At 48.9% G+C, this 24378-nt stretch overlaps 1 protein-coding gene and 1 long non-coding RNA gene across 6 annotated transcripts in view; one reads left to right on the forward strand and one right to left on the reverse strand.

Moving 5' to 3' along the window:
• ACSS2 (acyl-CoA synthetase short chain family member 2) overlaps positions 1–24378 on the reverse strand; it is a 116942-nt gene that overhangs the window by 31579 nt on the left and 60985 nt on the right. For 4 of the 5 annotated variants that reach the window (XM_059733267.1, XM_019499282.2, XM_006262092.4 and 1 more), the window contains 6 exons: positions 18536–18627; positions 17590–17693; positions 16358–16430; positions 11554–11629; positions 10207–10321; positions 6297–6335 (listed from right to left, as the gene is read on the reverse strand). In XM_059733267.1, coding sequence (XP_059589250.1) covers positions 6297–6335; positions 10207–10321; positions 11554–11629; positions 16358–16430; positions 17590–17693; positions 18536–18627 — 499 coding nt within the window. The remainder of the gene's footprint in view (positions 1–6296; positions 6336–10206; positions 10322–11553; positions 11630–16357; positions 16431–17589; positions 17694–18535; positions 18628–24378) is intronic. The other variant, XM_006262093.4, reaches the window with a different exon arrangement.
• Positions 4702–10209, forward strand: LOC132252444 (uncharacterized). The gene is made up of 3 exons (XR_009464362.1): positions 4702–4823; positions 8973–9087; positions 9241–10209. It is a non-coding gene; the product is annotated as an uncharacterized LOC132252444 (long non-coding RNA).

A 24378-nucleotide genomic window follows, 5' to 3' on the forward strand; every position in this document is an offset into this window, starting at 1 on the left:
AAGGCCCTGTGGGGTAGTTAAAATTAATCGTATCAAAGGAATGCAAGGCTTGTACTGTTATTGGTCAGTCTAAGGACAGTTGAAGTAAAAAGGATCTGAGTAGCTGTAAGTTATCAGCACAGTTCAGAAGCTATAAATTGGCTAAAACATCTGGAAGTCATTTAGAAGGAAGATACAGCTTTGTGACAAGGATTAATTAGCTGTTGACCTGGATTAGTGGGCCCGTGGATCTCGAGGAGCCCAAGGACTGAATACCAGGGTCCTTCCTGGTACCTCTCAGACAGCGCTGATCAGGGACACCTGACTTCGCTGAGCTTTGTGGAAAGAGAAACTTGTTGTACATCAGGCATCAGAGGGGATTGCCGATAAGTTGCTGATGCAAATTATTCTTGTCTGTCATTGTTTGTCTTGTTACTACGCGTAGTTGTGTTTTTGTTACATCAATAAACCTTTCTTACCTTTCTACCCCCGACCATACTCTTAATCCTGAACCCTCCGCAGGCAGCTAGGACACCGCACCATCTGGGGAGCCCCGAAAGCATGGTCTGCAACCATGGGGCCTTGTACACCTATGAGCATCAATTTGTCCGGCTCACAGTGCTGGGTCGCACAGAAGAGACTGTCATGGGCCTAGCCGAAACCCTCCCCCGTCCCATGCTCTTATGAGTGGATTGGCCTTATCTGGAGGAGGTGGTCACCCGGGTCCTAACCAAGAGAGGTGGTGAGTGGGAAAAGGACCCAGGGGCAGTTTGCTCTGGGAGTCTGGAGGAGAAAACCTAGATATGGAACAACTCATAGGCGATGGATACTTCTGGGACAAGCAAAGACAAGAACCTCTGTTCCATAACATCTGGTGGTCCCAAATGGCTAAGGACAAAGGGGGGGTGGACCCCTGGAAGGCAAGACAGAGTCCTCAGTTCGAGGGGGCATCCTCTATTGGGTGGAGGACCAGGAAGATGGGGAAAGGTGCCAGATTCTAGTCCCCTGGAGGTACTGGGAGGTCCTGCTGTGGGTCACACACATGCTTCCCATGGGGGGGAGGGGGGCATCTGGGCTGGGAGAAAACCAAAGCATGCCTAAAGCGGCAAGTCTTCTGGCCTGGCCTCTATAAGATGGTGGAGAAGTTCTGTGCAGAGTATCCTGAGTGCCAGAGGACGGGAGGGGTGAAACCGGCTAAGGTCCCTTTCATGCCTATGCCCCTGGCAGGGTGCCCCTTTGACCAAATTGCCCTACACATGGTGGGGCCATTTCTCCAAGCAGGGTACCAATTCATCTTGGTAATTATTGACGCCACTCGCTTCCCCAAAGCTGTTTCTCTAAGGTCAATGACAGCCACTGTGATAGCAGGGGCCCTTCTGAAGAGGATTGTGTGGGTTGGAATTCCTAGGGAAATCCTTACCGACCAGGGAAGAACTTCATGTTCAGGATCCTGAAGGGGATTTGCCAAACCCTAAAGATTAAGCAGCTCCGAACTTTCATTTACCATCTGCAGATGGATGGCTTAGTAGACCACTTTAACCGCACCTTGAAGGGGATGATTCTGGCCTGCATACAAGGGGATCCACAGGGATGGGATACCACGATACATCCGCTACTTTTCTCCATCAGGAAGGCACCTCAGGTCTCCATGGGATACGCACCGTTTGAGTTGATTTATGGTCACAGCCCATGAGGGTTAATGGACATTATATGTGAGGAACAGGGAAAAGAGGGCAGAGACCCAGCTCAGTCGCAAGCAACTAACCCCGGCAGAGACCTGTTACTCAATGATTGAGTGGGAGTGTTTAGCCATCCAGTGGGGGGTAGAGCTCTTTTGTTATTATGTTATAGGGCGGGAATTTGTCCTGATCACAGATCATGCCCCTTTGTGCTGGCTGCGAACAGCTAAGCAGGTTGATGCGGCGGGCCCTGGCTTTAAAACCCTTTTAACCCAGTAAGGCACTGAATGGGGAAGAAGAATGGGAACATCGACTTCCTTTCACATACAGAAGAAAGGTGAGACAACACCACAGATCACCAGGCTGATACAGGGTAAAGATGCCAGCTTTAAAAGTCCTTTTTTTCCTTTCTTTCTCTTTTCTTATTTTTATCATTGTTGGGTTTTTTTCTTTCCTTTTTCCTGTTATCTCCCCCGGGGTGACTGTTGAACTACGGGGGGAGGTGTGTAACAGGGACTCAGGCAGCCCTGATTACTGAAATGAGCCCTGTTACTGAAATGGTTTTGGGCAGGATTGACCTGACTATGCACTCCGCCAGGTGAAGGGAATCATACACCCAGGGAAGGGCAAGGTGATTAGCCCGCCACGGCCAGTATAAATCCAAGGGCGGGACAAATGCACTTTGCCTTTGGGCACAGGAGGACAGATGAGGGGCTATTGAGACCCCAGAAGAAGAGGAGGACAAATGAGGAGCCCGCCTTGTGATCTAAGAGGATGCCAGGACCCTGGGACTCCAGATGGCATAACCAGTCAATCACAAGGCAGGCTACTTACCTGGGAACTTCAGCGATTCCGGTGAGTGTGGGGAAGAACTGGGACTCCATGGAGCGACCCTGCGGGGAGTCCAGAGAGAAAGGAGTCTCCCCAGGATGATGTGCTGGCAGAAGGAAATAGCATAAGCCCCCGGCCCATCGGGACAGCAATGACACTGAAAGCGGTGGTGCAGACAGTGAGAGAGCAACCAGGGTCAATCCCGGCATGAGGGACATGCGAAAGACGCAGAGAATGTGCCTCGTTAACAAGGCAATTAGTGATAGAGACTGTGATAGCAACAAAGTATCTGTAAAGCATCCGGCGCTGAGTTCCCTTATCGGGAGCTCGGACGTCCCTCGCTAATGACGTAATTAGCGAGGCTACTGTAAAGTTGCAACACCCTGCTGGGAAATAAAGTAACACTATGACAAGTTACCACCTGGGTGGCATTAGTGATTCCTAGTGCAGAAAGACCACTGAAACCCTCTTCTTTTCCTTTTTATCTAAGTCATGGCAGACGAGCCTAGAGGGAGACGGAATTAGGCTCGATCACCCATTCGCAATGGCAGGAGAGTTGGAGATTTGTTCAGAAAGAGTAAGCTATTTTTTAACCTGGCAGTATTCCTCTTTGGCCAGTTTTAGATTTCAGTTCTGTAGGCCAAGATGGTTAACCTGTACCCTGCAAGTCCTCATCGATGAGGGAGTTGAGTCAAGCCTTAAGTCAGATGTCACTTGGGTGATGTACCTACAAAACCCATTTACACTGTAAAGTGAAACACGCTCCCAAAATAGAGCAGTTCTTTCCTAGAACAGTGTGTGCACTGAAGTCCTCAAGAGTTAGCTGGGGTTCCTTCATGACTACAGTCTGAATTGAGATGAACCAGAATTAATTTACTTGCCAGAATCAAGCTGGCAAGCTTTTCCCCCCGCATAGGATGTGCTGAGTTTTACTCAGACTTTAACAAAAACAGTCTTGATGAGAATAAATTATGGCGTATTAGAAACTCTACATTTAAGTTGGGCTATCAAAGCTTTACAATGAATCACCTCAGGATTACACAGGTTTAAGGAGCAGACCACTAACATTTGCAGCCAAGCTTATAGGTCAAAGTGTCATAAAAATGAAATTTCAGCCACGCTAAATTTACCTAGCAAACAAGTCTGAAGTTAGACAAGTATGGCAAGAATCTTTTACATAGGTGGGTAGATGGCATCCAAGTGAAATGAGAGCAACATACAGAAATGTAGATTCCTCTCTTTTTCTATTATGCCCAGCAACACATAGGAGCTATAGCTAAGTAAATGCAGACAAGAACTAGTTATAGCAGGCATACCTAAATCACCTACCATTAGATTCAAAACTCAGGTCCTTATCAGTTTCCTTGTAAAGATCTCATAAACTCCTGGCACCACACTGTACAAATGTGCAGTGTGCCCAGCAGCTGAAGGATGAGTACTACCCAGATTATCAATGCAAGCTGTTGTAGCACCACTATAAAGAAGTCTTGCATCACCGGAATTCATTGGTCTAGGCTGCTAGGAAATGCCCATCAGTAATTTTACAGTAGCTGAAGGACATGTACAGAGATTCTGCATTTCCTCCAACAAGCTAGCATTCTGCCAGCCCAAGCTTAGGTTCTTTAGTATATCGTCACAGAGTCAGTCTCAGCTAGCAGTCCCTCCACAGTGGATCCATTGTACAGTGAATGCCAATTGTTCCTGTACTTTGCAAAGCTGTACTCTCAGTGAAGAATATTTTTAGCACTCACATGGAATTCTAATGAGCTCTTTGGCCTGATTTATAGACATTCTGCAAACTAAGGTGTGTACTGGACCAGCAAACACCCAGCTGAGACACACCATCATATATATACAAGTTGAGCACATACTGAGACATTTTCAGTATTAGATTACACTGATTGGCCCTTTTATTATAGGGATCGTGCTTGCCTAATCTCCCTTCTTCCTGCCACATTCTGTCTCTTTCATGTCCCCTCACTAAAATAAGTCATTTCAAAACTTTTTTGAGAGGTATTCTGTTTTCTTTGTTCATTTCTAGGTCTCCCTTACTCCTACTATACTGCAGCAGGGCACTAAGGTGCCTGCTACTGAGAGAGCTGGGAAGACTGTTCAGGTGCTGGTTGCTGAGGCAACTAGAGGGAGCTAATGGTCCGCACCTGCCTAGCCATCTGACAAGAAGGGGCAGGGCCTGGCTCCTATATAAACCACAGGCAGGAGGCCAGGTGGTAGTTCCCTACCAGTAGCCAAGGAGGGAAGTGCTCAGCTATTTTACAAAGGAGAGGCCTGATGAAGGAGCTGCATCTGATACTGTGGAGAGAGAAAGGATCCCTGGTAGGATTGAACGTTGTTATGGCCAGGTGGCTTCTGTTTACATTGTAGCCAAGAGGCTTGTGTTTGTTTGCTATTTGTTACACTGGTGGTTTGGGTGAGGCTATTACGGGTTGGAGGAAGCCTCATAGGGGACTCGCATTAGTGTGTGTTAAGATGTCTTCATGGAATCAGATTTGACCCTACTGGCAAGGTGGGAACAACTGGGCTAGCTCAGAAGTACTCAGTTGCTTTGGCTTATGCATGGGCTTAAGCTGGGAATCTGTTAGTATGAAAGCTGTTAGGGTGACAATATTTGGATCTTGGGGAGCACTGGATTTGCAGCTGAATAAAGGCTTTACCTGTGGCCCAGCAAAAGCTGCTACCCACAAGGCAGAATGATAGCTAAGCCATCCATTTGCTTATGCCAAGTAACCATCTTAACTGTGTCAACCACTTTTCTGAGAAAAGGCAGCAAGTGAGTCAGTGTAAGTCTGTGTGTTGTGAATGAAGTGAAGCTTTAGGAATGTGGAAGATGGTACAACATGGGACAGAAAAACAGGTTGGAATGTGAAAAAACAACACGTAATTGGTAAAAATCTGAGATGAACATATGCAAAAAGGTAAATGGTGATTGGTGAAGAAGCTTCCAGGTTTTAGTCAAAGTCTGCCCATTGACCGAAGAAAAGTAGTCAAAGTCTTAGATATGTGCTCATAGCAAAAAGACATGTAAATGCATGAAATGCATACGCAATTCCATGCTAATGAAGCAAACAGTAAACAGAGGCAGAGCTTGAGGTGGAGTGAATGTTAATGAGTATAAACCAAAATGTATGCATGTGAGGGGAAAAAACTATTGTTCACTGCAGGTCCCTGGTTTGTTAGTTTTTTTTGGAACCCTTGCCCAAAGCTGTCTCCATTTTGAATAAAGCTGTTGCAAGCAATGTGTGCTGGTGTTTGCTCCCTGCTTGCTCTGGCTAATGAGTAACAGGACCCATGAGCAACTGAATCGTCATCTCCCTAGTCATTGGGCGCTGCATGGAGCTGGGGTCTAACAAAACCATTCTGACATAAATATGCTTTGTATTCCACACCATTCCTTCCCATCAGAAAACCAACATTTTTGTACCAGTTAGTTACAAAAGGGGGGAAAAAGGGGTAAAGCTATTAGCATTGGGCAGATCATGGCCCACATAAGGCTCTCTATTAGTTGTTTCTCTTTATATGCAACTATTCATTTAGGCAACTACAAAAGATTTCTGTAAGTGTCAACATGCTTCTCTCCCCTCTTTCCCATGCTCAGGGGAGTGGTGTGCAGACATCTAGTGACTAAGGCCAAAGGCAAGTGTGATGTCTACTGCTAACATGCAATTGCTGGTAACCAGATCAGAAAGGCTTGTGTGGCTGTGTAGAGACAAAAGCAGTTTAGAGTGGAGCACTGGAGGGAGAAGCAAAGATGAGAACCAAAAAGAGAAAGCTGCTGCTAGCTATAAATACCTTAGGATGGATTCTCTTTGAAATCTCAGTCTTTGTTTCCTGTTTAAAAATCCACAAACAGGGTGAGTAGACAAGCACAGGATGCACATCAGGCCCTTGCCCACTTACATTAAGACAGCGAGGTTTAGGGCCGCTGAGGAAGGCCCACCAGAGAGCATACAGCTGTTTCCAAGCCAAAGGATGCCTTGACCCTGGGCCCAAGCCAGGAGATGCTCTCTGAACAGTCTCCACTTTATTTCCCAAAGATCTGTCTTTTTCACGTCTGTGTTACCACTCTGAGTGTGCACGGGGCTCAAGGGAATTAAAAGCACAGACCAATTATCCTGCAAATTAACATTAACATGGTCCTGTCAATGCAGGAGGAGTCGCCTAGTAAGAAAATTAGAGGCGCACCGATACATCGCTCTGATATCGGATTAGTACTGATATAAAGAAAACTGGCTGCATTGGATATTGGGCCAATTAATTTGGCCAATAAATGCCCATGCTGCACGCAGCCACAGTGCAGCACTCGGGCAGCAAGAAGCACAGCCCGTAGCATGGAAAGCTGCCTTCAGCTGGTAAGTCTGGTGTGGTGGGAAGGGGTGTGTGGGGGGTGGGGGTGGCAGATCAATGTTCCCCATGGTGAGGGAGTAGGCAGAAGCAGATGCTGCCCAGGCAGGGTGAGGACGCAGCTCGGGGGGGGGGGGGGGGGGGGGGGGGGAAGGTGGCTTCTGCTACTGCTTGCACCCTGGGAGGGCAGCATGCCCCCTGGATCTGCATGGGGTGGGGTGGGTTGCAACCGGAGCTCCATGAGGCACTTCTTGGCAGGAGCTGGGCTTGGAGAAGGTACCGGCAGTGCTGGGAGGGTGCTGTATACACCCCACATCTTGCCACTGCTCTGCTTTCAGTGCCACTGCCGTCAGCTGCTCAGCGCAGCCCCACCTCTTCCTGGCACATTGAGCCAGGGCTACACCAGGAGGCTGGCAGCGGCAGTGCTAAAAGCAGAGTGGCAGCAATCTGGGGTGGATGCAGCATCTTCCCAGCGCCGCTGCTGCCCTGCTCCAAGCCCAGCCTCTGCCAAAAGAGCCCACACAGCTCTGGCTGCAGCCTGCCCCACCCTGCGCAGATCTGGGGGCACACATCCCTCCGTCCATGCCTTCCCAGGGTGCAAGCAGCTGAAGAAGCCTCCTTCTCCCCCCCCGCCCGCCCCCCCACCATGGCCCTTCCCCCATACCAGACATAGCAGCTGGAGGCAGCTGTATCGGAAATGGGACTGGTATTGGCTGATATGCCTCCTTAAATATCGGTTATTGATATCAGCCCCAAAAATCTCTATCAGTGCACCCCTAAAGAAAATAAGTCTTTTTTTTTTTTCTCACCTATCCTCCTCCCAAGGCTTTGTAAACAAAAACTCAGCCATTGCGTCCCACTGACAAGCAGGGCCCAACATTATTTACTCAGTATACAGGCATCCACTGATCACCTGAGAAACTGTTAGCTACATTAAATGGAGCAAGAACATGCCATGTTGCAAGGCTGCCATTAATATATTTGTTAAAAAATGTTCCACAGGCTGACAATGAATCCTACTTTTATGACCAGCACGGAGAAGGCAGGGGTCTGGGTTATACCCTTCTCATCTTGACAGAAGTGCCACTACAGAAATGGTGTACTCATCACAAGCAGCCAGTACATCTGACCTGCAGAAAATGGTGCCTGCCTAGCCAAGCATACAACTATCCCAGGGACTGCAGTCTTTATTTAGGGTGTGCACATAAACAATCATTTTGAAAAACATTCCCCAAAATACTACCCACAGCTCAATCCCGAGGTCTCCCAATAAAGTATAAAAGAAAGCACACTCCTCACTCTGACAAGTACACAGTGCAAGCCTCAATAGTCAACCAGTTTCCTTAAAATGTTCAGCCACACTGATTGGTTCACATAATCCTTGTCCCTTCTCTGTACATGTCATGCTCTAGCATCCACACAGCTCTCCTCAGTTCCATAGAAGGGACTGACAACAAAGCCACTGAACTGCAAGTGGGGCAGCAGGAGCAGCTTACAGACAAAGTAAAGTGTATTTGCAACCCTGCATGTCAAATTGAGGGATTTCACACTGACAAGAAGGTTGCAGTCTTATTCCAGTGAGTGGTAATGAAGTAGGGCAGCGCTGTCCAACTGGCAGTTTACTAGGGGTAACAACAGCAGCTGGAGTCTCCAGGCTTCCCCTCCCTCCTCCAGCTTCTATTTTTTGTACCCACCCAGAGAGCAGGGCAAGGAAGCACAGCACAGCATGTATAGGTTGGAAATTCCTGGTACACAGCGAGGCAGGGAGGGTATATCCATGCAGCTTGTAGCCTGGGGGCATGAGGCCCTTGCTGGTGTGGTCCATATGACAAGCATCCCCCAGTCACTTAGAAGTTGGACAGCTCTGGAGTAAGGTACCTGCAAATTTACCCCAAATGCACACAGTATGACTGCGTGCACCCTCCCCTCCCACACCTTCACAAGCAAAGCAGGGGACCCATACTAGAGTGTCTCTCCTTTCTTTCAGTTCCCTTCACTAATTTCTGCTCCACCTTAAAAGCATTGTGTTCATGCATCTGACTTGAAGTCCCTTAGCTCATCTCCAGCAACTGCTCTGTAGCTGCAAGACCCACTAAACAAAGTTCTCTCTTAACCCCCAAAAAGGAATTGGATGAGACTGCACTCCAGAGATGTCATAAATTGACTGAGGTGCCAGACAGCTGAAGAGTCAGCCTGTGCTGATAAAATCATACCTAAGCATCACTATTTCTATGATTAGGTAAGCATTTCTATGATTCTATCACTCTGTACAATGCTTCTTCCACAAGAACTTGCACTAGAATTTGTAGCTCCTAATCACCTAAAAGTGTTACCTCATTTCCCCCCAACCAAATGCTGTCAAAATTCTGTCACATCTATCTTTATCTTCCAGGGAAAAAGAAGCTCACACCAGGGTAATCAAAAATGGACCTTAAAAGAAGCTGGTTTCACAATCGGGTGAGGGAGCCCTTTTCTACAGACTGGCTGCTTCAGATATAAAGCAAGAAGCTCTACCTTGCCTGAAGAATCAAGGGTTAACTGTACAGCAATTACATCTGTTTGACGTTTCTAACTGGCTACTATAATAGTGTGGGGCTAGGTTACCCCAAGGTCACCATTATGAAAGCTCCCATGTACCCCAGTTTGAGCTGCTGCTTACAGGGCATAGTGATATAGTTAAATCCCTGAAACTGGACATTGTGGCATTTTGGCTGAGGGGAGGAAAACAAGGCTGGGATTCACAGCTTTCACCAGGTTATGGACACTTTCTGAGAGGGCTTGTCATTTGCCCCACTGCCTGCCCCGAGGTGCCCGTGCAGCTGCCGCCAGCATACAGCTGATGCTGGAGCTGTGCAACCTGGTGGAGCTGTTTGCACTCTTCCCACTGCTTGGTGCAGCTGCCCAGAGTGCGGGCTGGCTACAAACAGCTGCGCTGGGCTCGTCACCTCCGTGCCGGGAGCCGGGGAGAAACCGGGACTGCACTGCCTCAGGCCCCACACTGCCTGCTCTGAGGCGCATCTGCACTTGCCGGTGCAGAGCTGGTGCCAGAGCCCGGCACAGCTGTTTGGAACCTCCAAGCTGCAGCTGACCCTGGCTCTGGGGAGTTGCTTGCCAGCTGGGATCCCAGGCTGCTCCCAGCAGGCAGCTGGGACGCTGCAAGCCCTGCTGGGAGCATTCCAGGCTCTGTTGCTGGCAGCAGCTACACGGAGCTGGCGCTGGCTTTGCTTGCCAAGCAAAATGGCCTTGCATGTCACACTTGGCACACGTGCCAGGGTTTGCCAACCCCTGCAGTACACAAACAATTAAGAGGGGAGGGAACAACATCCCTTCCCCCACATGGTATCTCATGGGAACTTACCTGTACATCCTGGCACAGCCGCTTAACAGGTGGCGACTGGCTGGTTGTCCCATCTGACACTAGTTCTTCCCTTCCCAAATGGTTGACCACAATACAGTTTCGCACAAGGAAGCCCCTATGAAAGGAAAGGAGTGGTTAAACTACACAGATGTTATGCAGGCCTCTGTAGAGAAGCAGAGGCATTTGAGGCTGCATTTTATTCCACCTACTGGGTAACTAAGTCAAAGAAACCAGTGAGGAAGAAGACCCACCCACCTTTGGCTTTACCTATTTTCAGGGATTTGAGTGGGATGTAACAAAATTACACTTAGGCACATAAGTCCACTAACATGCCTATTAGGTAGAACAGAATTCAGCCCTCAGTGTGCATTTGCTGAGTTACAGTCCATAAACCTCCCTCCTGGGCTAATGAGGTGTATATGGGCCAACTACAATTAACTGTTGCTGAAAGCAATTGTTCCATCACTAGCTACCATATGCTACACTGGCCTGCTCATTCCAAAAGCACTGTCCCAAGGAACCAACTGGTAGAGATGGTAGAGCAGAGATGCAACCAGATTCTCCCCCTCAACCACATTTCTCAGCTTCCAATCTCTGCACCCCACTGAAATACAAACATAACTCAACAATAAGACTAGTGAAAATCCTCAGCACCCTGCATTATTTCACCGGTTTACAATTGCCTTCATTATTCTCCTCCTATTTTCACCCACATTTCCTTTTCCCTCTATTGCTAAAACCTTTCATTTTCCAGATTTTGCCAGATCTTTGTAGGCTATTTCCTGTCAGCTGAGAGAAGTTTGAAAAACACATACACTATGCATTTGGAACAAGATGCAGCAGCTCATAGTAAAGAGGCACCTTTGTATATCTTCACAGTACATATCTGGTACTTGCTAGTGTTCTCCAGTTCCTAGTCACTGATTTTTTTTGACAATTTAGACTAAACCTTTCCCAAATGGGTGTTATTCTTTGGTACAGGCCAAGGACTTATCTAGCCAAGATTCCATACTCCAGAACAGTGTCTCTTAACCAGGGTGCATGGCACCTTGAGATGCCTCAAGATCCTTTCAAGGGTGCCAAGGAGTACCACACAATGTTAGCACTGTTACATGTGCAAACAGGATTCACAAGATAAATGCACAGTTTTCAAATATGAATTCAAAGTTGTAGTCTTTCTGAGTTTTTTGCAACAGAAAAAAATTGCTCTGTAGTCAAAAACCGAGTGAAAATTAAGATCTGACATTTTCCAAGATTCTGCAATGTTTAGCAGACTCTTATAATTTAGGATTATATAAACAAATATATTTCAGGAAGAATCTTTTCATTCCAGAAAGGTCAACTTACTTCTCTTTACATTTCTGCAGGGCGTCATCTGCAATCTGTTTCAGGCTAATTAGTTTATCACCTCTATAAAAGGCATCTGAAACATAGTAAGTAAATCATTAAACAGGCTCACTAGCCAGAACAGCCTGAAAAACACATGAAGGTCACTATTACTAAGAAACTAAACAAATGGCTCTGAAAGAACTGACTAGAAATGACAGAACAACATAAGAGGAATATCTGGCTGATGTAAAAAATGGTTTATAACACAACTAATTTGACAACCGAAGAAAAGAAGTGGTAAAATCCCTCTCTTGGGAGGCGGGGGGGGGGGACGGGCAGGGGGGAATAATCAAATACAGGCTGGAAAAAACCCCAAATCCCAAAGATATTAATCCTAAACTGGCAGAACACATACTGTGTAGGGGTGCACTGATAAAGATTTTTTTGAGCAGATACTGATGGCCGATCATTAACAAGCCATATTGGTTGATACCAATCCGATTGCTGATATGCAGCCCAGCAGCTTGGAGAGTAGCATCTGGTTGGTAAGTCTCTTGGAGGTCAGGACGGGAAGGCCACAGGAAAGGGAAGAGGTGTGAGGAGAGCAGATCGAGGCCTCTGTGGTAAGGGAGGGAGTCGGGTTGGGGCTGGGGTAGGGGCTGCTCAGCTGGGGCAGGGCACAGGATGGAACCGCAAGCAGCTCATCTCGGGGTGTGGAAGGTGTGGCGGGCCAGTAGGGGGTGCTCCCGCGTTGAGCCGCCCACCTCCCTGCACCCGCCCACCTTCCAGGCTCCGAGTGCCTCCCTTGGGGTGCCTCCCGTCCGGCCGACCCCTTCCCTAGAGCACAACTGCTAGCCTGGGGTTTCCGCTGCCACCATCCAAGGCTCTGGACTCAATTCTGGCTCTGTGCACCTTGGAGAACACAGGCCTGATCGTCCAATGGGTACTAGACCCAATACCAGCACTTGGGGCACTTCCCTAAGTCAGGGGCTGATTAGGAAAGTCTCCCTTAGTCCGCAGACCTAAGGGCCCTCCTAGGCATAATTTCGACCCACCCCTCAATAAGTCTCCCACACCGGTCACAAAGGAGAACTTTATTGATTACAGGGGGTAGGGCGGAAACAGGGTAAAAGGTAGAGCAATATCATAGAAATATTAGAGGAATATCAAAGGAATCCCACAGACCAAACTAGAGTGGCTGAGGTAGCTGTTTTAACACGCATCTGAGTTACTGAAGCTAAATATCTCGCCTGATCTTGAGTAGCTTACTCACTCGCATCATCCAGAGGTGGTTGGAGTTTCCTCTGGAGGCAGGGCACTCTTGGAGCATGCGGTGATGAGGAGAGAGCCAGTTTCAGATTCACCTGGATGACCGCATGGCTAATGGCTCCTTCTTCCTGGCCCAGGCCCTTAAATAACCTCTCTGACCTCAGCAGCCCGGTCCAATCGAAGCTGCCAATACCGGCCACAAGCCGACCAATCTACCAAGCATCCCTGGCTACCTGGGCCCATGCGCAGGGCCGGGCCTTTCCCCCCTGCCCAGGTGACCAGAGCATTCAGGCACCAGGCTTTTGTCATGTAGACAAGGTGGGAGATCCCCGCCCTGAGGGATTCAACACCAGCCTCTCAGGCTGGCAGAGACAGATCTCTGGAGAGGGGCACTGATGGTGGCATTTCTGCCACAGAAGGCATGTGACACCCGGATCTGTGTGGTGTGAGGGCAGGCTGCAGCTGCAGGCTGGGGCCGGGGGCTCTTCTTGGTGGGGAACAGCCTCCTGGGGTGGCTAGTCACCCTGGAATTCGCTATAGCCCCCTCCCAATGCTGCTGCCACCCACCCCGAGGAAAGCTCCGGCCCAACCCACCCACCAGGAACAGCCCAGCCCCGGCCCCAGCCTCGACCCCGGCCCCAGCCCGCAGCGGTAGCTCACCCTCGTCCCACGCACAGATCTGGCAGGGCAACGTGCCCCTGATGCCTCCCCCAGGAGTGCGCCCAGTGCTGGAAGCTGCCCCATCCCCCCACACCTCCCCCCCAGACAAGCTGTCTGCGGCTCCATTCCACGCCCCTCCCAACCCCACCTGGGCAGCACCTGCCCATGCCCCAACCCCACTCCCTCCCTCACTGTGGGGGCCTCAGTCTGCACCCCTACTGCCCTTCGTTCCCCTCCGCCCCTTCCCCCCAAAAGACTTAACAGCTAAATTCTGCTCTCCAAGCTGCTGGGCTGGGTCGCGTGCATGCTGTGGCTGTGTGCATGCACGTGGCATTTATTGGGGACATTATCAGTCACATCAGCCAAAAAAAGCCAACTGCCAATAATGTCAATTTTCCTTTTATCGGTGCTGTTATGATATGGACTGATTCACTGGTGCACCTGTAATACGGTATGGATTAATAGGCCTTTTCTATATCACTGTTCTGGGTATGACCATAAACTGCATCTGACTGGAGGGCTAGGTGGCAATGTGATGGGGCTACTCATGGCAGGGTACCTCCTAAAAAATACCACAATGCTGCACCCTCCAGAGTAAGGCAAGTATAGGGCACCTTAAAGCTCTAGCACCCGCTGCCTTGTGGATACTTCTGGGATATCACCCTGACAGAAACACTTGCTTCCTGAGATGCCAGGCAGTCAGCAGTTCTAATCTGTTGCTCTCTGGCAGAAGATACAACCACTGAGGCAATGAATGTCTGCACTTGGTCTGGCCTTTGGACTCTGTCTTGGTCTAAAGAGGGGATGGTAGGTTTAGGGCACCTTGCACTCCTCCATATTCTTTCCTAGGTGTATGTGCTCAAAGTGTTGGTGTAATGGTCACATAGACCTCTTGTGTGTACACCATGATCCAAAGGACTGAGAGCTGCCAAATAATATCGCTGTTGTATTAAAAATGTAATAACTGCCACAGAAAATATAGGTATAGGATTGATATGCAAATTTCACTGTAGTCCAGATGGTTACCTCCTTGCTTTACAAGTGACTAAATTCCACAAAACTGGCAGAGGCAGTCCCAACTCGGAATAAGGTCACAGACAAGGTATCTGGAAGCATACAGCTTATTTTAAGAGAGAAACACTGATGAGAAACTAGCTTTTGAAAATGCACTTGCTATTAACCAGTTGTCAGCAACACAATCCACTAAACAAAGTGTGCAGGCTGTTTTATATGCTCCACTCTTTATCAGCAAAGGGAGAATGATACTAAAGCCTATGCCCTTAAAAATGATCCCTTAGTTTCATAGTAGCTAGGGTCAGGAGGGACCTGAACAGATCGTCTGGCCTGACCCCCTGCCACAGGCAGGAATGAATGCTGGGTTCACAAGACCCCAGACAGGTGATCGTCCAACCTCCTCTTGAATTTGACCAAGGTAGGGGCAAGGACCACTTCCCTGGGAAGTTGGTTTCAGATTTTGGCCACCCTAACTGTAAAAAATTGCCTTCTGATCTGTAACCTAAACCTATTCTCCATCAGCTTATTAACATTGTTCCTTGTCACCCCAGGTGGTGCTGGGGAGAAAAGGGCTCTACCTATTTGCTGTTGATCTCCCCTGATGAGTTTATAGGCAGCCACCAGGTCCCCCCTCAGCCTCCTCTTGATGAGGCTGAACAGGTTTAGGTCCCTCAGTCTCTCCTTAGTTTCTAGAGGTTCACCGATATATCGGTCCGATATCTGATCGGTACCGATATAAAGAAAATTGTCTATACTGAATATTGGCCCAATGGGGCTGATAATTTGGTCAATAAATGCCTATGCTGCAAACAGCTGCAGCACAGCACCAGAGCTGGCAGTGTAGAGAGCTGCCTCCAGCTGGTAAGTCATAAGGGGAGGGGGAAGGGAAGAGCATGGGGGCGCATCAACACCCTTGCAGTGAGGAAGGGGGCAGGGGCAGACGCTGTGGGGGGGGGCGGTGGAGAGGGATGGAGGCATAGCTCATGTGGTGGGGACAGCTCCTGCAGCTGCTTGCACCCCAGGAGGGCAGGGGCGGGGGAGAGGGGAGAAGTGTGTGCCCCTGGATCTGTACAGTGCAGGGTGGGCTACACCTATGGGGTGGAGCCAGAGCTGGCGCTGCAGGGGGCTGTTCTTGACAGGGGCTGGGATCACAGTGGGCTCCAGCAGTGCTGTGAAGAAGCTCCAGCCACCCCAAATTTCACTGCAGCTCTGCTCCCAGCCCTGTACTGCTGCCCCATGCAGCCCTGGTTGAATGCCCCACCTCCACCCAAGTGCCAGGAAAAGCTGCAGCAGGTGGCGGCGCAGGACTGGGAACTGAGCTGCGGTAAAATTTGGGGGGCTGCAGCCTCTTTCCTGCGTCACTGGAGCCCGCTCCAAGCCCAGCAGCTGGCAAAAAGAGCCCCGCACAGCACCAGCAGTGGCTCCACCCTGCAGCTCCAGCTTGCACTGCAGAAATCTGGGGACACATGCCCCCCGCCCTCCCAGGGTGCAAGCGGCAGCAGGAGACACCCCCCCCCAAGCCATGCTTCCATCCCGCGCCCCCCCCCCGCCCCCCCCCCCACTGGGCAGTGCCTGCCCCTCCCTCCCTCCCCACGCCCCTTCCCTCCTACCTGATGGCACCTATATTGGAAATCGGATCGGTATGCCTCCTCAATATGCCTCCTCAAATATCTGCTATCGGTATTGCCCCCCAAAATCTCTATCGGTGCACCCCTATTACTTTCTAGTCATTTCCAATACAGCCCCTTTGTCCACACAATCTAAGAGGAATATAGAAAGCTCAAGGATATTTCTCAATTGACTTTTAAGATTAACAATTACATCTTCCAAAACTAATGTGAATGATTATGGACTTGCAGCTTGAAGAGGAATATTTTACCTGCTGTAACAAGGAGGGAACAATTGGAATCACGGATCCGTTCGCAAAGGGATTCTGCTGAGAAACCTGCAAACTGACAAAAGAATATGGTCCTTCAGCTCAGCTGCAGAAAAAAATGAAGTACTAGATTGATAAAGGAAAAAAAATACCACCACGAGGGTAGTCACAGATGCAGCTAGAGAGCAAGAATGCACAATGCACTTCAACTGGGCAGTCAAACACAGGAAGCTCCCTTAGGAAGGCTACAGTGCTTACATGGCATGAGCCCAAAGAAAGAGCAGAAACCCTGCAAAAGCTGCTTTATTTTTCAACTCAACTCTTTTAGCAAGGACAAGATAGGAAAATGTCACTTTAATGTAGCCACTGCCCATCTTTTCAGTACTTCTCAATCATTTCATTGCTGCTGACTCAAGATTGCAGAATTTATATTCCAAGCAATGACCTAGTACTACATTTACTCAAGTCCAAGATGAGGTTTCCCCCTGATACCATGCGGAAAAAAAGCCTTGTCTTAGATTCAAGTACCAGCCTAAGGCAGGTAGGAGCCACTACCTGTCTTGGACTGGGATGACTCGTGTGGTGGTGAAGGCAGTGGCACATGTACAGGGAAGTGTGGGGGAGACTGCATGATGGGGGGACTGCATGAGGGAGACCTGTGTGTGTAGCTTAGAGACGAAGTGTGTGAGACACTGCACAGCCTGCTCCCACATGGCCTATCCCCCTAGCCACTTGATCTTCACCCTCTCTGCTGCTTACCTTCAGTTCATGTTCTGGCCCCAGCCCTTCATTCCCAACCTGGCCAGGCCCAGAGCTGCTGCCATTACTTGTTCCTGGCATTGCTGAGTGCCCTGGAGCCAGAGAAAGGTAAGCTGCAGGGGGAATGGGAGCAGGTACAGGCAGAGGCATGGAGAGCAAAATGCGGGGGGACAGGTGGCAGAGGGGCAGGCATAGGCACGGGGGATAAGAGGAATAGGAGAAAGCAGTAGGGAACAGGCACAGGTATGCGGGGGCAAGGGGTAGAGGGTCTGGTCCCCTGCTGCTGCTTTGGGAAGACAAATTTAAAATGATCTCCCAATAACTAGATTATATACATGGGAAATTATAACAAATTCATAATTTTCCATATATAGAATCTAACTATTGGTGGGTTCTCTTATATACAAAATCATCTTGGATTCAGGTAAATATGGTAATTAGAACTAATTAGAACAATTCCCAGCACTTGTCCTTACCACAATGGAATGAAGAGCTCCAATTCTGGCACAGGCTAGCATGGCTACAACAAGCTCAATAATCATTGGCATGTAGATGGAAATTCTGTCTCCTTTTTTTATGCCTACAAAAAAGAAACAGAAGATAATTCCCTTGTCAGCACCCCAGCAGAGTAGTGAGTAGTTAAGGTTTCAAGTGACATGAAGTCAAAGATTTGTGCATTGGTGTTTCTAGGGAAAGCACATAGTAGAAGAACAGGATACAGAAAGACAAGTGAGAAGAATGTTTAAATTAACTACAGACAGTCAATTTAAGGCTCCACTACTTTTCATGTTTAAGGACTCCACTACTTAAACTTTATGTTTAAAGCTCCACTACTTTTCTCATGTATATTAAACATGATATTTTCCACTGAAGAGTCCCAGTGACATTTGCTTGTAGAGTGATGATCAAGTACCATGATAGTGGTCATCAGGGAACACAAGCAATAAAGCCACAGAATTAAATATGATTACTGAACTTTATGACTAAATGACAAATATATGGACACAAAGCAATTTCAAAGTCATGTATGCCCAAGTAAATGTGTACAACACTGAGACATAGAGCTTTAATCACTGAAGTTCTTGTCATGGTGACTGAAATGACTACATCTTGAAGTGTACTGAAGCAATGTCCTTTTTCCTAACACTAGCACTAAAATCTCTAAGGAGACAAGTTCAAGCAAGGTGTAAGTTGCAAGCTAATTCAACAGGATAACCCATTTAACATTACCAACATTACTTAGTTTTTAAGGAGAAAACTTGAGAGGAAAGGCAAAATGAATATTATGGTTTTCACCATTTCTGAGATGGGGAAACTGAAATACAGATGTGAAATGATTTAAGGAAAGTGTTCCTCAGCAGGTCAGTTGCTGAGCCAGAAGGAGAACCTGGATCTCCCAAATCCCACATTTGTACTCTGTACCTTGTTCCTGGAGAACATTGGCAAATTGGCAGACATCCTGCAACAACTGTCTGTATGTAATACTCATGGAAATCCCAGGGTCGTTCCCTTCCCTAGAAAAGAGAAAGCAGTTCATTACAAGAGGGTTACAAGGTAAAGTAGCAGCAGCCTAAGTTCAGTATTACATCCAACTCTCAACAGAAATGAGGTTATTGGTGAGGTTATTGGATACTCTTCTGAGCACAGAACTAAAGCCTAATAACCACCCCCGAACCAAACTCCCAACAGTCATAGGATTTTATTGAAAGCCACAGCCAAACTGAAATCCAGCTCCAAGGTGTGACACTAAAAAAGGAAGCAATGAGAATCAGCATTGGGCTCAGAGGGTAATAATCAATGGCTCAATGTCTAGTTGGCACCTGGTATCAAGTGGAGTTACCCAGGGGTTGGTACTGGGGCCAGCTTTGTTCAATGTTTTCATCAGTGGCCTGGAAGATGGCACAGAGTGCACCCTCAGCAAGTTTGCAGATGACATCAAGCTGGTGGGAGTAGTAGATATGCTGAAGGGTAGGGTAGGATTCAGAGTGACCTAGAGAAATTGGAGGACTGGGCCAAAGGAAATCCACAACATTCAACAAGGACAAGTGCAGAATCCTGCACTTGGGGAAGGGCAAACCCATGCAGCAATACAGACTGGGGGCTAACTGGCTGCGCAGCAGCTCTGCAGAAAAAGACCTGGGGAACAAGCAGCTGAATATGAGCCAGCAGTGTGCCCTTGCTGCCAAGAAGCCTAATGGCATACTAAGCTGCATTGGTAGGAGTGTTGCTAGCAGGTCAAGGGAAGTGATTATTCGCCTCTATTCAGCACTGGTGAGGTCACAACTGGAGTACTGTGTTCAGTTTTGGGTCCCCACTACAGAAAGGATGTGGACAAATTGGAGAGAGTTCAGCAGTGGGTAACAAAAATGGTGAGGGGGCTGGGGGACATGACTTATGAGGAGAGGATGAGGAAACTGGGCTTATTTAGTCTGGAGAAGAGAAGACAGAGGGGATTTAATTGCAGCCTTCAACTACCTGAAGGGAAGTTTGAAAGAGGATGGAGGTAAACTGTTTTCAGTAGTGGCAGATGACAAACCAAGGAGCAACGGTCACAAGTTGCAGCAAGGGAAGTTTAGGTTAGGTATTAGGAAGAATCTTCTCACTAGGAGGGTAGTAAAACACTGGAACAGATTACCCCAGAGAAAAATCTGTGAAATCTCCATCCTTGGAGGTTTTTAAGACCTGGCTAGACAAAGACCTGGCTGGGATGATCTAGTTGGTGATAGTTCTGATCTGAGCAGTGGGTTGGACTAGAATCACTAGATGACCTCCACAGGTCCCTTCCAGCCCTAATTTTGCATGAGTTCCCATGGACAGAAAGGGTTACAAACAACATTGTCTGCATGAGGCAATGAAAGTTAAGCTGTAAGCACACACTCTCAAAAACAATGCTCAGACCCAGGTCATTGCAATTTGTATGTACCCACCCTCATTAATGCAGATTCTCCAGACACATACATTCTTTGAAATGTAGGGCCACATCATCACTTGCTATACAGGAAGGGCCAGCTCAGGAACCCCCATTGCTTAACAGCCCCAAAACAAATGGTGCAGCTTGAGGAAAAATCCACTCTTCCCCAATACCTTTTACCCTTCCATTTGGAACAATGAATGAGAAGGTACCAGAGGGTTTTGAAATGGCTTGCCCACTCTGTACCACCCCAATTCTGGTTCCTGCTGGATGATGGCCCACTGACATTAAGGCTTCCTGCTGTGATTACTGAGACCTAGCTGCAGATTCAAAGTAAAACCTTCCCATGAGCACTCATGATAGTGACAGAAGGAAAAAGCAAGTGTTGTGATCCTCTAAGGCAGTCATTTCCAACCAGGGTGTCAGAGCATGGAGGGGTGCTAGCAGATCCTTTGAAGGGTGCCCCAAGGTGTGAGGAGATAAGCAGATATGTGCAGGCTCACGCTTTTCCTTGCCTGGCTTCTGCCCCGCCCCACTGCCTGGCAGTAAGCACTGAAATAAATTCATTTTTAAATGGGGAGCTACGCAATACACAACAGTCATGGAGGGGTGCCCTGAATCTAAAAAGATTGAGTAACACTGGTCCAAGGGAAGGAACAGAAACACCACATAGCCAGGGGAAAAAAACTTGCTGCCATTCTTCTGAGAATGATAATACAAAAATGACCTTGTTTTTTATTTTGGTAAAATAGTAGGTCTTGCCACATGCCTGTCAGACCCAGGCCACATGTAAATTCCACCCATTTGTTTGGAAACAACTTAAAAATATTTCCCACCAGTGCTAAGAGCATCAGCAGTCTTCAGGAGAAAGACACACCTCCAACCAGAATAGATGATGCATCTAATTAAGTGTTGACAGCTGAGCAGTAGGCAGCCTCATTTGCAGTGGGGCTCCCAAATATGTCGTCATTAGTGAAGCCAAACTTGGAAATTTGACAAATCCCTTGTATAGACAGGATTAGGGCAAGGGTCCAGGCACCAAATTCAGAATTGTGATGAGCAGTTGCAGCTTAGCTAGCTTGAAGCAGATGCAGCTGTTTTCACCATGTAAGAACTCCTTAGAATTCTATTTCTGGTCTAGCCAGAAATTTCTCTGTGACTTTAGGCTTAATCCACCCTTGATTGAATATTATTTTGTGAAGAGCATTTAATTAACACTCAAGCACCAAATCATAGCCTTCATGGTTACAGCCCTCAAAAAACACACTAGCAGAAATGGTTAGTCCACACAGAAGCATGGTTTGTAACTGTGGGAGCATGCCTAACAAGAGCTAAGGTTAGCGTGCTTGCTGAGTGCTCACATGAGCACCATAGCGTTGGTAAAATCCTGCCCTGGCTGGCAGGAAGACGTGCTTTAGATAAGGGCACAGGAGGCAGACTGCCTGCCACTGTGCAGCTGTGGCAACACTCCCTCCCGCTTTGGTATGTAACATAATGGTGCCCAATGCATACAGCTCCAGGGGGCTGGATGAGTGGCAAAGGGCTGGCCCCTGGTCAGACCAGGCCAGTACACAGGGCCAGTTTGCAGGGCAGATAGGGCCAGGGTGCTGAATTAGGCTGCAACCCTGCATACTGGCACAATCCAGTGTGCGAGGCCATGTCATCTCATACTCCTCCACCACCAAGTTTCTGGACCCATGAGGCATAGCACTCACCTGACAACAGTGTGGGAGCCTCAGCAATAATATGCAGAACCTCAGAATCCTGTACTAGCTCCTGCACTTCAAAGCATACTGGAATTGAAAAAAAAAAAAAAGAAAAGAAGAGAAAAATAGGACAGAGAGAGAAAGAGGGAAAGAGAAAGAAAGATAAAAGAAGGGAGAGAGAAAAAAGAAAGAGATAAAGAAAGAAAAGAGAAGAGAAAAAGGTGACAAAAAAGAAGGGAGAGAAAAAACAGAGAAAAAGAGAAGAGAAAGAGAGAAGAGAGAAAAAAAGAGAAGAGAAAAGGAGGGGAAAAAGAAAGGAGAGAAGAAAAAGAAAAAGAAAAGAAAAAGAACAGAGAAAGAAAAGAGAAAAAAAGGAAAAAGAAAGAGAATGCGTCCCTCACACCAGTGTCTCCCACTGCTACCAGCTGTGGCTCCGACTGGATCCTGGGCAGTGTCCTGAAGAGGGAGGTAGTGACATCCCAGCAGCAGCACCAGGGCTGGGGCGCTCAGGCCTCCCCAGCCGGGGCTTGGGCAGATGGACGTCCCATCCCACTTGGACTGGGGCAGCACTGGGGCACAGAGAGCCAGAGCCAGAAGCTTGGGGCATGGTGCAAGAAGCAGCAGGCACAGGGGGAGGTACTGCGGGCAGGCTGGACTGGGCGGGCCCTTGGGAAGGTGGCAACTGTAGGAGAGTAGGGGCTGGGAGGGAAGCGGAGGCTGCCCCAGGGCTCCTGCCATGGTGGGCAGGTGAGCCCAGCAGCACTCGAGGTCAGCCCAGGCCAGCCCATGGAACTCTGTAGGGATAGGGTTCAGCTGCCCTGCTTGTGAGGGGACGCCGCCTGGCCAGGGCAAGCTGCCAAGCTCAGAGGGCTCCCGGCTCAGCCTCTGTGCATGCTGGGTACAGTGCAAGCAGGGTGGAGCCCCACAAGCCACAGTGGGAACCCCCCAGACACTGGTAGCAGCCAGTGTAGGTGGCGCTTGGGGCTGAACCAGCTGATAACTTCTAACACAGCGACCTTGCACAGCCCCTGCCCTGGTTGGGCCCCAGCTCCTTAGGGGAGCTGTGAGTGGGCAAGGCCAGGCCCCGGGCTGGCTGGGACAGCTTTCCCAGGAGCTCCCGCGGTCAGGCCCTTGCACCAGTGGCGGCTCTGCCCTGCTCACGCTATGCCCGGTGTGCAGGGAGGCCGAGCCTGGAGATGGAAGCCCCCTGAGCCCAGCATCTTGCCTTGGTAGCAGTGTACCCCCACTGGCAGGGTGGTTGTGCCCCATCCCCATGGAGCTGTGTGGGCTGGCCTGGGCCAGGCCGGGCCAGGCCCCACCTCGGGTGCCACCGGGCACCTCTGCTGGCCCACCTGCCTCCCACGGCCTGAGCCCATGGAGCCCTGGGGTCAGCCTCTAACTTGCCACCCTGCCCCCATTTTCTTAAGGGCCTGGCCTGGCCTGCCTGCCCACAGCACCTCCCACGTGCCTGCTTTGCCCTGTGCTGCCCAGACCCTCCCCCGATCATCTGGCTCCAGTGCTTGATGCCTCAGTGCTGCCCCTACCCGGGCAGTACAGGGCGTCCGCTGCCCAAGCCTGGGCCCAGGGCTTGCCCACCTGCTGGAAGCCACCAGCACAGCTGCCCTGTGGAACGCGTGCCTAGGCCCCAGCCCTGCCCACCTGCAGCTCCCCTCCAGGGGCCAGGCCAGGCTGAAGGGCACAACCCAGGAACAGGGGGCAGGGCCAGAAAAACACAGGCAACTTCCCTGCCTGTGTTCTCCTGACTCTGCCCCCAGTGCCTGCTGCAGTGCTAGGACCTGTGGCTGCTCAGGAGAACCCAGAGCAGCAATTAACCCCCCTCCCCCCCCCCCCCCCAAAAAAAAACAAAAAACAAAAAACAAAAAAAACCAATTTCCTCACACGTCCCCTGACGTGCTTGGGAAAATGTCTCCACGTGCCACTAATTGGCACGCATGTAGAGGGTAGCCGATCCCTGATCTAGTCCCTCCTCCCACCCAGCCTTGTCCATGCCAGTGACAACAACCACAGGGAGACTGCAATCCAGCCCAAGCAGGCAGTCATAGAGCACAGCAGACTTTGGAAACAGATGAGATGCCTGCAGTGTATACTGTTCTCTTTGGCAGTTCTGGACTGACTCATGGATTTGGAATTTGATTTGGCTAATTTGGCTTGGAATACAGAATTTTTTTTTTAAAGTACTGTTTTCTTTGGCTTCTAGTCTCTCAAGTTATTGTTCCCAGCCTTGTTCTTAAAAGCTGTGGTTATTAGTCTTCTTAGAGAGCACAGAGGTCAACAGGTAAAATGCTAGGTGTCAACAGCACAGATTTGAGTCCCAAAACATATACATGGATTTATGTATCTTCTTATTAATATCCTTTTGTACCTCTATCTGCTCAAATTTTACTAGGTTTCACCTTCACCTGCACTAGAACCTCAAACATTCTGACAGGTTTCAGGTGCAAAATTCACATTCTAAGAACACTTTCCTCTAACTGGAAAACAGCAACACTGCTCATTTCTAGCTTCACTGCATCTTCTGCAAGTACAGTGCCTCTTCATACTTCACTGAACTGCAACTGATTTTTAGCCTCCTTATCTGCGAGTATAGCTTGAAGTGCCAGTAGAAACATAGTGAATTATGGCAACTG

Source organism: Alligator mississippiensis, chromosome 9 (genome assembly GCF_030867095.1).
Source record: "Alligator mississippiensis isolate rAllMis1 chromosome 9, rAllMis1, whole genome shotgun sequence".
Taxonomy (NCBI): domain Eukaryota; kingdom Metazoa; phylum Chordata; order Crocodylia; family Alligatoridae; genus Alligator; species Alligator mississippiensis.